Genomic DNA, 14,779 nt, shown 5'->3' with positions numbered 1-14,779 from the left:
GTACAATCAAACTCTGCCGCCGCCTTCAGCTCAGAATTCTACGAGGCCTCACTAATTAGGAATGGCTGGGAGTAAACGCTTTTTTAAATCAGCAAAAGGTCTGAAATTTAACATTTTAAACAAAGGCTCAATGCAACTATCTTAAATCACATATGGTAATTCAGACAAGGTTAACAACAACGGTCTGAGGTCTCCACTGATCTTTAATTGATAAATTAGCATCATTTGTAATTACCATAGTAATTGTTTTAATGTAAATGGATGCTTTGGAATTGCTTGAAGGAGGCTGAAAATACTGTAATTTGTCCTCCTAAATTGTTTAAACATTGTCCCAATCTTCTTATTTTCAGCAGCATCAGGAAATTTCTGAACAATGGCACCAAGACAAACTTCAAACACTACCCTGACATGAATTTTCCAAATGTCCTAATTAGAAGATGCGACTTAATGAGGTTTTCTGTGAGTTAGAGAAATGAAACCAGAAGAATGCATCTTACAGACACGGGGTTTTCTCACATCGGCATGCCCTGTTTATACATGACTTAAAGAAGTGCTTAGCTTTGTCCTTCTAAATGTCACACAAGCCCTTGGGTCTGCTGAAACCCAAGGATGCTATTAATGCAATAAGAACACACACAGCTCTAGAGTGACAAGAGCTGCCTTATTTAAACTGATAAAAGCTTTTAGCAGGCTGAAGATAATCGGATAGGAAACAGCTTTTATGTTAGTACAATGTTAGCTCTTTTTAATTTTTATAGGACTAATGAATTATAAAAAGGATGAGAAAAATGAACCCCTAACATCATCAGGGTAAAGAGCTTTGGGGTTGAAATTCTGCCTTTTCTCATTTGCTAGCTCTATCATCTGGACCAGCTACTTCTTGTCTCGGTTTCCCCTTCTGTAAAACAGGAACAAAAACACTTTTCTTGACATAAGAATTCATGAAATAAAAGTGCTCAGTTTGGCATCTGCTTCAAAGATGGTATTACTTTTACGGCTGCTCCAACTCCTGCTAGAACTAGTATTATGACCGTTCTCCCGATCTGGTCTATTGCCACTTCTCCCCTAACAAGTGAGGTTTTCAGCAAAAATAATACTTCAAATCCTATGTTCAAAATCATAGTGTTGCTGCTGCTGGTGATGACGTGTCAGAACTGTGCTAAGGGTTCTCCACACTCTCCTATTTCTCAATGACCCAGTGCAGGAGTGCCGATGTTATCTTATCATTACGATTTGTTGTTTAATTTCACAATCCATGTTAACTTCATCTTATCAATGAGGAAACTGATGGACACAGAAAGAAAAGTTAAATCTAACACAGGAACCCAGGAGTCTGAATCCTGAGTCCCCACATCTGACCACTTCTACATTCTGCTTCCTGCTTTGTTCCTATTTCTGATGATACTGTTGCTGACGATCAAGCCCAGCCCAAGACTGGTTTCTACATTCAGAGCCCTACTACTCTGGATTATCTGAGTTGCTGTCCAGGGGTATCTGTGATACTGTAATTCCTTTTGCTATGAATATGAACTTATTTGGGTTACAGAATCTTGTTACACATTCTGGAAGTTTATAGGGGATAGAAGATAAGAGCAAAAGGTGGCCTCTCTTGTTTGGGTTCTGAGATTTGGGCCTCAAATCCAGTTCATTCCCATCTGGAAGATCAAGACCCTGATTTCTACAGCACTGTTAGTGCTATCAGACCCATTTCACACACACTCAGAAATTTCAGCTTGGAGGGACAACTTGTAGTTTCCAGGTGATTATTTAAATCACATCTTCTATATGTCACTTATTTATCACACACCCCATCCCCACTTCCGATCTTGGTTTTCTTTCCCTGCTAGAAAATAGGCGTGCCTGTCTACAAGCAAGAAAATGCACTAGAAAAGTAGAAAAACACAGCTTCCACTGACTGGGAGGACCCTTGGAGGTCATCTGGCTTGGCCTCCTCCTTATGTTGGGGGAGTAGGGTTAAGAATCATTTCAAATGCTTTAAAGGCATGTCAAATTGCAGCACTCTTACCCGTGCAGTGAAGTCCACGGCAGCTGCTCGGTTTAACAGCAATGTGGCTACGTTGATATTTCCATAGTGAGCAGCTATGTGGAGCGGAGTGAAGCCACTCTGGAAAGAAAACACAGCAGACGTTCAACTGATCCCTGTTGGCCTCTTGTCTGACATGTTAATACCACAACCCTGCCCAGATCAAAACGAGGAAGCAAAATATGCTGAGGTCCGCATTCCATTCTGTACTAGGTTTCTTTCCATTAGTGCCAATTGCTCATAGGATTTCAAAGGGATGCCAAACTCACAGGGAGAGGAAGAGCCAGGAAGGAACCAAGGGTGGAGACTGAGCCATTTTTGTGATCTGGGAGCAGAACTACACAGAAGCCAACCTGTCCAAAAGTTAAAATAGGGGCGACAAGAAATATCTTGATAGCTCACAGAAAGTTTGATGAGTACCCCTGTTGTATTATTCATGGTAGAACTGTCCACTGAAACTGTCAAAATCTCACTAGTATTATATATTCAATAGAGTCAAATTAACCAACAGTAAAAGCCAATTTTAATGCTGAAAGCAATTTGGGGGGAAGAGGTGCTATTACAATTGGTCTTGAATCATGGTGAATGCATTTCATAAAGAAATCGACAAGCTGGTCTCTTTATTAGCAAATGCCTATTCAATAACCCATTTTTCTGGATTGTTCATACCAAGATCATTTTACTTCCTTGAAAAATGCTAAAACATGCAGCGATTTACTTAGTCCCCAAAGATTTCAACCTTACAGGAACTAGATGCATTTCTAAGTCGTCAGCAAGCTTCTCAGCCATGCTAGCGGTCTGACTGACTCTTGTCAAGGGTGGGTCACAGGGTGCCCTTCCGAGGTAACTTTCATTTTGCTGACACCACTGAGGGCGAGTGTCATGCAGAAATCTGAAGATTCAGTCCTAGATGAGTAGAATGACAGGGTTGTCTGCAGCTGTAGGTAGAGCTGAGAAGTTTCTCAAGTGTCAAGATGCTTCATGTCACAGGACTCTATTGTAGTACCCTTAAGTTTCAAGGATGCCTAATCCTTCCTCCTTTCGAACACCAGGTTCAGCTGCAGAAAGCCCTGGTAATCAAACTACTATCTCCTCTGGCACATGCTACTTTGAGGGTGGGGGTAGGAAGCAGGTATCTAGCCTACAGAAGGCAACGCAAAGAAGAAGGGAAAGAAATGAGGCAGCAGCACTAAGGAATGGGAAAATGATGATGCAGATATAGATCAAATGTACACGGATATACATATATATATATATATACCTCTGTTGTTCTATTCACCACCATCTAGGTTAACACATTTGGAAGCAAAGAGGAGGAAAAAATGAACGGTTAGTTTGCTCTCGGTGATCGTGGATGGCAGAAAGCTAATGACAGCTAAGTAATGCAGATGGAAGCTCCAATGGCAGCACAATAGGCACAGAAAGAAAGCTAGACTGAATGAAGGGCTACACGATGGCCTATTCCAAATGCCACGTTTCCTTCACAGACACTTGTAAGTAATGTGTGTCCAGACAATGGGAGTTGTTGGCTGGGACTCTGGCTGCTGGCATGCCTTCTGCAGCTGATCAATGCTCAGTGTATTGCCTACCATCTTAGATACCAACCAAAAATTTATTTGGCACACACTGTGGCTAGCATTTTATAATTTTTCACCTTGATGTTGGAACTGAAGTGCTAAATACATTCAAAATACATGTTCAAAGGAAGGACATTATTGGGTGTCTCTCGATTGATTTCTGTTGAGGTGGCCACCCATTAGCACATATAGGGCAGCACCCACAGGTCCCTCCCAACTGTAGATGCCGAGGGTAGGGGTGCTGCGCCTTCAACTGGATGACTTGGGGGCATGATTTTATTCCTTTCAGCGCAGTTAAGTGCTTGGCGTAAGCATGCCCAAAGGGAGCCCAGGCGTTCTTCACGTTTGGGTGCCTAACAGAGGAGGATGCCGTGTGATGAGTGTGTTTCCCAGGGCCTCACCTTTGACTCCACATCCGCATTGTTGTCATTCTGCAGCAGCAGGGCAGCGGCTTTTGTGTCATCTTTTCGGGCAGCGATGTGAAGAGCTGGAAGACGCACTTTTCCTTTTGTGTCATTTTCTAGCAGAAGTGACACTACTTGATCGTGACCTTGTTGCAAAGCTACTGCCAATGGTGTGAAGCCATCCTGCAAATAGATTATGGGTCAAGATTGGCCCCGATGGATATTTTCTTCTTGATTAACAAATAAGAAGCGGATCGAGTGTCAATTTTTGTTCACAGTTATTAAAGCTGACATATTCAAGTAGTTCCACATATATATGGAAAGATATTAAAAAATACATACATACATACATATATACACACACACACACCCCAAAACAGAAAATAATTTTAAAGGTAAATTTCCATCATTATTTTCAAACTATTTTATCCAGTACTTGTTGCCTAGTGTATCCTGTCTGCTTCATCACTATACTTTGTAACCTAGTGTATATTTGGTACTCAATTACTATATGTGAATTAATGAACTATACTCATTGCTGTTTTAAGGAAGGTATACATGAAAGACTCTTGGCTTCTCTGACCAATAAAAGAACGGATCATATAAAACATGACTAGAAGCAATTCAGACATACTCACATATCTGTACATTTAGTCTTCCTATTCTATTACCCTGGGACTTGACAAAGAGAAGACAGCTACAGATTTCATTGCAGCTGGAAAATCTAGCATTACTGACCATAAAAAAGAAAGCACAGAGGAGAATATCCTAAGCTGTCGTTATTGTTGTTTAGTTGCAAAGTTGCGTCTGATTCTTTGCAACCCCACAGACTACAGCCCATTAGGTTCCTCTGTCCATGGGATATCCCCATTAAGAATGAGTGAGTTGCCGTTTCCTTCTCCAGGGGATGGTCCTGACCCGGAGATCGAACCTGCATCTCCTGCTTGGCAGGTGGATTCTTTTCCAATGAGCCACCTGGGAAGCCCTTGAATATCCTAAGACTGGCTCCCAAATTTTAAATCTTCAATACTTTAATTATCGCCCACTCAAAAGAACATTTCAAAGTCATTTTCGCTAGACAATTGGCAAGTAGGTTACTTATTATTCTATTCAGATCATGATATTTATTATCTGTAGTGAATAGTATCTATTATTTGTAGTACAGATAATACTCCTTGTGGTACAAATCGAGGACCGCTGTAACGGAAGAGTGCTCGTAAGGGAAAAAGAAACACAGAGTTACTTGCATGCTCATGTCTTATTGGTTTTCCTACAAGATCACTTGCACCATTGTTTTCCTTGCTGGAAAACAGATAAGTGCTCCTAGCACTTGTTTGGCTGAATGCAAATCAGTATATTTATAATCAAGGGCTGTAAAATATCGGCCCCCAAGCACCTAAGTGACAGTATTGCCCAGGCCCTTCTCGTATAAATCTTGTATAAATCTCTATTCTCCTTACTGTCTCTACCCTGGCATCTAAACTCAGGCTATTTGCCCCACTCTGAAATGTCCTCCTCCTTGCTCTACATACATAAATTCTATCTACACTCCAAGCTTCAAGATCTGGCTGCAGTTCCACTTGGTCTGTTCAACTTTTCCAGGAAGACCCAAGTGAAGAAGAGGATAAGCATCAATGTAAGCAGAAGGACATTCTCTGCAACCATAAATAATAAAGGTTGGATACAACCTAGACATCACCAAAACAATATCACAGGTTACACTTAAAGTACAAAGTTTAAGTGTAATTTAATGTTATGGGAAAAGGAATCAGCATAACCATGAAAATACATGATCTCATTTCCACTAAGAGAAACATACATATTTTGAACATGGACAAAAAAAATCTGGATGGATAAACAGAATGTTATCTCTAGGGACAACTAACTGTGGCTTTTTCTTTTCTCTTTTTATTGTACTTCTAAAGGAGGAAACAGGCTCCATCTTGAAAGCAGGACTCCATCTTTGGCCGGACTCTGGACTTTGAGCTATATGCCCAGTATCTATGGAGACGACATACCGACTGGAAAACAGGCCCCCTGGACGGAAGAACCCCAGGGCTCATACCTAGACTCTCCATTGCCTAAAAAGAATACCCTAATTATCTGTGTAACCAAATAGAATCATAAATTCTATTATGCTTATTGGGGTATGACCACAGGCCTATTAATAATTGTCCACTGTTAACTACCTAGGCTTAAGGCATATGAATCACGGGTTAACTTTGTATCTTTCTCTTCCTTTGTTTAGACTAGTTTCAGGGAATTTGGGGAGGTCGGTGTGGGCACATACCCTTAGGGTATATAAGGTTTTCACAAAAACTGGTCAGGGTCCTTGGCTAAGAGGAGACTCTGCCTTGGGCCCGCCTGTGTAATAAATCGCACTCCACTATCTGCATTGTCCTTCTGAGTGAGTTTGTTTACTGGAATGCATGGCTACAACACTTCCTCTTTTACTTAATATATTACTTTCACCAAAGAGAAAAACACATCTAAAAAATGGAATGGTGAAAGGAAAGAGCTGTGTATTAAGAGGTAACGTTGCACCTCACTTTTAAAACCTGAGCAAAATCTAAGGGGTAAAAATGACAGCTCACTTGTTTTGCAGCAAAATGAAGTGGTTACATTTCCACCCATAGGAATGTTTCAATCCATAAGGCCTAAACATAAAGGAAACTATTTTGCACCAGAAAATCAACTGCAGCTAAGACGATTAGCACTGACAAGAATGTGCTTCTTGCATAAACCAATTAAAGACACAAAGATACCAGTCCTAAGGTGTTAATAGCTAAAATTAGCAGCTCCAGATTTTGTTTCCAAACCAAGTTTAAAGGGTTTCGTTTGCTCTATGCAGTTATTCTTAAGAGAAAAATACGAGCCGAAAGGAAATATGAAGGAAGCTCCATTTGTACACTGCCTTTTGGAGTATCTGGCACATAATAGATGCCAGAAGTGAACAAATAAATTTACCTCATGCTTCAAAATCTTGATTAGCCAAAGAAGGAAGATATACATGGAAAGACAGGATACACAGTCCACAGTAATACAGGAAAAGTTTTGAAAAACACAACCATGCCAAAGACCTCATACATATATACAAGGAACATATGGGAACAATTGTATTGAAGGAACTTGACAATATCGTATCATCTAATAAGTTGAAAATTCTGTTAAATTTTTTTCATCTAAGGAATCCTTTCATTGCTCATTACTGTTCATTCTGTAAATACAGACTTCTGTATAAATGACCCCAATATTATTGCTCGTAAGAAAGCAAAATTGTAATTAGAACATTATGTGAATGAAACATCTTATTTCTTGCTGTTCTTTTAATTCTCTAGTACTAATAATAAAAGAGATAAAAATTCAGTCAAAGCTTCAAATAGCTCGAGATAATCAGATAGCTGTTGTTTATGTGGTGATGGCACCAAATCCCTCATGAAGACATGGATGCGATTTGTTGTTGGAACACTAATTCATTTATTTATTTTAAAGCTAAAATATCCTTTGAAAGTAAAGTAATACAAAGCACTAAAAAAAAAACTATCAAATATCTATCCATCTATCTACATATTTACCTATATCTATCTATCTATCCTCCTGCTAAAAGACTGAATTAGTTGTTTGAGGATCTCATATATTCCTTTTTAGTCAGTTGTAGTGCCTTTTTGGGGGGCTTGAAAACTTAAAAAAACACAAACAGAGAACCAGTGAGTTACTGATGACTAGTTGACAAGGTAATTCTATAGTCTTTTAATGGTAAACTGGTTTTATGTTTGTTCTAAAAGAGAGACACTCAATGATCTGCCCATCACGGCCTACAAAAAGAATACTACCCGTCCTTCACAGACGAAAAAGTACTAGAGAATTGCTGTCATCAGGATATTTATATTACATAGTATTTCCATCCAAAAATAGGAAGGGGTTTTCTCTTCTACAACCACCCTGGCTCCCATACCCATCCTCCCTGAAAAACATGATGTGACTCGCATATCAGATTTGAGGCACTCACACAGGTTACATTCTCCCCAGTGTGAGGAGAGGCATTGCTCTATGCAGACAAACGCCAGTTACTGTGCCATCAGCCATTCACTATTTATTACCAAGCTCTAAGGATATTATTATTATTTTTTTTAATCCATTCTCAAGATAAAAATCCCCAAGAGAACTGAAGGCTAGGAAGTGAAAAGTAAGGCTCTCTCTGAATTCTCAGAATAAACCATTGGAAACTGTACACTATGGACATTTTCCTATATTAGTACATACAGTCTTGTCTCATTGTTAATAGTGTAGAGTACCATTTTATTGTCTAAGTAAAGCAATATTTATCCAATAGCTTCCCCTTTGGTTCTTCCTGGTTTTTAAAAAATTGTTACTACTAATTATGTTGCTGTTTCTTAAATAATAACTATTTTTTGCATTATCTTCTAATATATAATGTCATATAAACTATTTGAAGTAGAACTGCTAAGCAAAAAGGTGTATAAATACTAATTTGGATAGTTAACGCTAAGTGTTATACAAAAGTGTTGCAACTGGTTGTCAATGTCACCAATATAATAGTTAAGTTGCAATTTTTCCTACCCCTTGAATTTCTTCTTCATCTCATGTGCTGAAGACTGGATCTCATTCTCTATCTGATCAATAAATTAAAATTTATTTGATTACAAGGGAGGATGAGGTATTTTCATACATTTGTGGTCATTTGTATATTTTTGTGTGTGAACTGTCTCTTCATTTATCTGCTGGTTTTCCTGGAAGGCATGATCTCAAAAGCTGGCCAAGGTTACAGGCAACCCTGTGCATATAATCCCGATGATATACATCTTTCTTGTGCCATTCAGGAAACACTTCAGGATGAAAGTCAGAGAATTTGGCTTTATGACAGGGATAACCCTACACCTGTTCTAACTCTTTCTTTTGTTAAAAATAAAGAGTACACAAGCAGTAGTCCTTTATTATTAGCAATAGATTTCTAGTGATACACTTCAAGGGATCATAATCTTCCATCCAGATTAGTTTCAAAAATAAACTACATTACCTAAAATAGTATCAGTGACTTAAATAACTTTATTTTTAATAACTCCCCTATTCATGATTGCAAATGTTTTTTTAAAGGCTGTTTTTATCTACTCTTCAAAAATGTATACTAGTTTTGTTTAGAAGTTAAGTTTAGAGTTAAATCTAATTAGTTAACTTTAGAAATGCATAAATCCAATCATTATAATTATGCTAACTTAAATTTGGAAAAAAAAAAACAGATTTAAAACTTATGTTCTATCACAAAAAATATTTCAAAACAGGGGCTGTCTTTGACGCAAAATTGTAAGGAGAAGAGTACTCTCAAGCAATTATGTAAATAGTAAACAAATAGCTCAATTATAGGGTAAGCCAGGCATTTAAGAGTAGAAAGGGTAACTAGGCATGGAAGATTCTTGAAAGACTAAAAACAGACTTTTCTAATGTATTTCATAAAAACTTATGAGCCCACACATTAATATACAACTGTAATGAAATACCAGTGGGACAGATTCTCAGTGATACAACTTCAGGTTTCTAAAATCCCTATAAACATGTGAATTCACTCACAAAAAGAACCAAAGTGTCTTACCTCTGTGGCCAGGCTCTGGCTTGCACCATTGTCGAGGAGAAACTTGACAACTTCCAGGTGGTTCTCCTGGGCTGCCATATACAATGGTGTGAAACCATTCTGCAAAACACCAATTTAAATGTTTGTAGCTTTTTAAAGCTAATTGATCTTTCTACTGTACTGATGATATTATATGTTTCAGATCTTTCTACTGTACTGATGATACTATATGTTTCAGGAAATGCTCACACATAATAATTTTTATAATACTTTAATGTATATATTTATATATATTACAAAACCTGAGCATGATAGTTTAAGCAGAATTATGAAGCATAATTGTTAATTATGCTTCATAATTCTAGTTTGAGTGTGGTTCATAGCTAATAGTCTAATTCATATCAATACATCCAGTTTAGTTAAACATGTGTATCCATTTAACTAACCACTTACTGAGTGTCTACCATGAGCAAAGAGTTTTACTAGATACCATGAAGATATGAAGAAAAATACATTTGGTCATTGTCCCAATGAGTTTTTTATCCCAAGCAATAATTATTTCTCCTAAACAAAATATGTAATACTTTTACATAAAATTAAGCACCTGAAATAGTTCCGACTTTGGAAGAAATTTATATTAATTTCATACAGCTTCAAACTTACCACAGATGAGGTGACTTGGAGCAAAGGAAAGAACACCACTTTGAAAAGGGTATACTTCAGTTTTAAAGTAGAATTCAATTAGGTGGTCTACTTTTTGTAAGTTTCCTTCCTTGTATTTTTTGCAAAGACATATTGTGCATCATTGTCTGAAATGTGCCCAGCTCCCAAGGAACTTGGAAATAAATGCATGTATATATCTTAAACTTCTTAGTAAAAATGTTCTCTGAAACAATGTATTTCACATCTGTAAAACACTGTAATCAGATCAGATCAGTCGCTCAGTCGTGTCCGACTCTTTGGGACCCCATGAATCTCAGCACGCCAGGCTTCCCTGTCCATTACCAACTCCCGGAGTTCACTCAGACTCACGTCCATCGAGGCAGTGATGCCATCCAGCCATCTCATCCTCTGTCGTCCCCTTCTCCTCTTGCCCCCAATCCTTCCCAGCATCAGTCTTTTCCAATGAGTCAACTCTTCGCATGAGGTGGCCAAAGTACTGGAGTTTCAGCTTTAGCATCATTCCTTCCAAAGAAATCCCAGGACTGATCTCCTTTAGGATGGACTGGTTGGATCTCCTTGCAGTCCGAGGGACTAAAAAACTTATTGCAAGATATATATACCAAAACAGATATTTTTCAAACTATAATAAATTCTCTTTGAATAAATTTTTCAGAATTTAGTTCTATTTAACTAACTGGTCTGGAAATTTTGTTGTATATATTATGCAATCTCAAAGAATAAATGGAAATTCATTCTAAATTAAATGTTACAAAGTAATACTCAAAGTTTTGTGATTCCAAAGGTTTAAGTTCATTATTATAAATACCAATTATTATATGATGACCTTACTTATCAAATCTCTGGATGAGTAATATGAATAACATAAAATTCAACCTCTACTAACGTCAATTTTTTGGTTTCTAGCTCAGAATTAGGAAGTGTAAAAGATTCGTAAGCAGATAAAAGTGGTACCACGTAACAAATCTACCATGGTGAATATACTTTATTCATCAGAGAGTTCCTCTATTCTACTTATTTTGCACATAATTGTAATTAGCTAGGTTATTAGCTTGCCAAGCTCAAGATTAGAGACACAAAATTAGAGGCAGTAGAGTATGACACAAGATTCAAGCTTCTTCACTGTATATTATTTACCTAGTAAAATCATTAATTTCACTGTTACTTTGTTCTATCATGAAAGGTTTTTATCAATATTAAATATGAAACATGCATAACTGCAATCCAATGTGTGTGTGTGTGTGTGTGTGTGCATGTGCGCGCGCGTGTCGGGGGGTGGGGTGGCGGGATAGGTGGGCTTCATCTTTGTCACTCTTTCCAGACCTATGGGGCACACTGAAAGCTAGTTTAGACCTTTTATGATATTACTTTCTTCTCCTTTTCTTATCTGACCAAAATCAAAGATTAACTCTTGGTTGATTTAAATATCTCTTAACCAAAAAAGAGAAAAAAATTTAAAATATTAAAAAGAAAAGGTGAATTTTCCCTATCACTCTGTGAACTGAGTATCTATCTTTACAAATCACCCAAAATTTCCAGACCAAATATTCAGATTTTAGGAGTAAAGTTTTTAAGAAAAACTTCCAAACTGGATATTATTTTCTGAGACATAAATATCAAGTAGATAATATATGTCAGTGGCGTCTCAACTCCAGGGCAGAGATCTGTTGTACTTCAAGATTACCTAGGAAACACTGGTCCTGCGGCACATCTGGTTTCTAGCCCAGGGTACTTGCACTCTTCTTGAGGAAACCTGCCAGAACCAAACATTTCCTGACCCGTGAAGGGAATCCAAAACCAGACACTGAGCTTTAGGAGATGCTGCTCTTGCAGACCTGGAGTTTCTACAGAGTGACTCATAAAAAGTACAACTTTTACATCATCCAGTTGCCTTCTTCATCGTGGCAGAGGGTAAAATGCTGGAATTTCAGAAATAATCTGCAGACATGAATCATAGCGAGATGGGGCTCTGTTTCCACAGTAGCTTTTCCTTTTCTTTTTTGAATGCTTGACACTGTATAGCTATTGCTTGAAAGCTGGTCATTTTCTGAATGGTCACATGCTTTCATACTTTTTTTCACTTTATAAATTTTTATGGATATATAATTCACATATGAATAAACTCACTTTCTCAAAGTGTAAAATTTAGTGTTGTTTCATCTGTTCACAAATTTGGGAAAATATCCTCACCATCTAATTCCAGAACGTTTCATCACCTCAGAAAGGGACCATTAGTAATCATACCTCATTTGCCCCTCCTCATGGTCTCTGGCAACCACTCATCCGCTTTCCATCTTCACAGATTTGTCTGTTGTAAACGTTTCATGTAAGTGGAATCGCACAATACATGGCATTGAATGGTCTCATTTTACTTGTGCTGACCATACTGATAAAATGATTTTTGATGGGGCCTCCATCAAGGAAGTCTCCATTTTATAGTGGGCATTTGAGTGTGCGTGTGTGTGTTTATTTTGGTATCTTCATTTGGCAGTACTGCTTTTTCTTTAGAGGAACTATGTTTTCACCAATGTTTAGGTAGGACTGGTCTTGGCTGGACTTTGATGCAAATTGGCCAGCCCTTCTTCAACCACAAGGTCAGCGCATGTAAAGGATGGCTCTGCATGCTGTTCCATGACTACTCTCCAGTCCTCTCAGGCTTGTCTTGTACCAAACCTCCCCTCCCCACCCTCGGATGACCTGTAGGGAACATATCAAAGGACAATCTTACCCTTTAGCTTCTGACTAGGTTCTCTCACTCCAACTACCTAGTTTCCAAAGCTTTCTGAAAGCTTCTTTAGCCTCCTGTTCTATGGGTTCCTCAGGGAATTCCAAATTGCTGAAGTTATTTGGATTAAAGTGATAGAAATTAACACTAATTAATAAAAAATCACCTTTCAGGAAAGGATTAAGAAGCTGTGAGAACACATACACACCATTTAGTTATGTTATAGGGAGATAATTATAAGCATCCTTTGGAAAGAGTGAAAAAAGGTATTACCATTACTGTCTAGTGCAAAGAGGCTTAAGGTACGAGCAAATTCAGTGTGGACGCCCTAGAGCTGTAATGCTTTTCCGTGAAATGGTACTTGGATTAGGAAAATGGTCAGATTTCAGGAAAGATGTTCTTTTTCTCTTAAGAGAAAAAAGTACATCACTGGTTTTATATTAATTTCCTAACTTAGGAAATTTCCAAAACAAAGAGCTGACCAAAAAGGAACATATGTGTGGCCCAATTTACATTTTCTTTTCTGTAGCAACAATAGACTGAATTCTCAAAAAGCAGAATAGCTCAAGACTGAATATGCTTCTTGATATCTGACTTTATCCAATATCTTCAATTCCCTCTGCTCTGAAGGCATTTCAGTGTTATTATAAGTGTTGTGGTATTATCATAAGTATGCAAAGTTGCAGACTTATAGTTTTATAGATAGTACTGAGGCACGCTGCCTAGATCCACTAAAATAAAATAAAAATGAAATAAAATGAACTAAAATAAAGGCTTAAATTTCATCCTTGAAATTTTCTTATCTATGCTAATTTCCTCTAAGGTTTGTATATCAAAAAGTCCTATTTTTAATTAAAATATTAAGGGCTTGGTAATAAATTTGTACTGATTTGTATATGATACTAATTTTTCTGAAGGCTGTTTACATCAGAGATATGCTATGAGTTTTAAGGTCAGAAAGGCTCTATTCGGACCATATCCATTGTCTAGCTTCATTGGGATCTGACCTCCTCAATAGGAAACATTAAAAACACAGAAAGACCAAGGAAACATTGATTTAATTAAAGGGCTTTGTCTTTGTTAAAACCACTGTGAAAACCTGTCCATTTAGGATACTTTGATAGCTAAAATACTATTTGAAATAGAATCCCAGGGATGGGGAAGCCTGGGGGGCTGCCGTCTATGGGGTCACACAGAGTCGGACACGACTGAAGCGATTTAGCAGCAGCAGCAGCTTTTTTATAAATATGGTTGGTGTCTTATGGAATAAAGACAGAGAAAGAGAAAAGCATGAGGGATGTCATTTGACATGACGGTTTAGGATTTTTCGAGCGCAAACACTGTTAATCATTGTTGTATTGTATATAAAGTACTAAGGACTTAAATTAGAGTTCTTTAAAATCACAATTTAGTTATCTAACCCCATTTCTTTCTTAGGGTAGGCCTAAATGATTTCCTGGAACGTTAAGTAATATAAGAAAGAGTTAACTACTTATTAAGACCTAAGATCAAGGCAATGACAAGAATTATTACAAGAATATCTATAAACTCCTAGTTTATAGAGTCTCAGTTCATCAGAACTTGATATTGTCCAATGCTATTTTTATTTTCCAGGAGAATTTTTATATTTAAGGAAGGTGAGGGGCTCTTTTGATACTGTTCCTCATTGGCAATTAATTATTGTCTATAGGATAAAATTTCACGTGGACAGGAATACTGTCATTCTTGAATACTAATATTCCTGTGATGTTCTGCCATCTA

The 14,779-nt window shown here is 37.6% G+C and overlaps 1 protein-coding gene across 1 annotated transcript in view; it reads right to left on the bottom strand.

Annotated features, from left to right (window-relative positions):
- The window catches only part of ANK3 (ankyrin 3), a 376,954-nt gene that overhangs the window by 231,257 nt on the left and 130,918 nt on the right, over window positions 1-14,779 (bottom strand). Inside the window, 3 exon segments of the mRNA XM_070364655.1 lie at window positions 2,027-2,125; window positions 4,023-4,208; window positions 9,634-9,732. Coding sequence (XP_070220756.1) covers window positions 2,027-2,125; window positions 4,023-4,208; window positions 9,634-9,732 — 384 coding nt within the window.

Source organism: Bos mutus, chromosome 28, assembly GCF_027580195.1.
Source record: "Bos mutus isolate GX-2022 chromosome 28, NWIPB_WYAK_1.1, whole genome shotgun sequence".
Taxonomy (NCBI): Eukaryota; Metazoa; Chordata; class Mammalia; order Artiodactyla; family Bovidae; genus Bos; species Bos mutus.
Note: the sequence above shows the minus strand (reverse complement) of the source record. Positions and strands in the feature narration are given on the sequence as shown.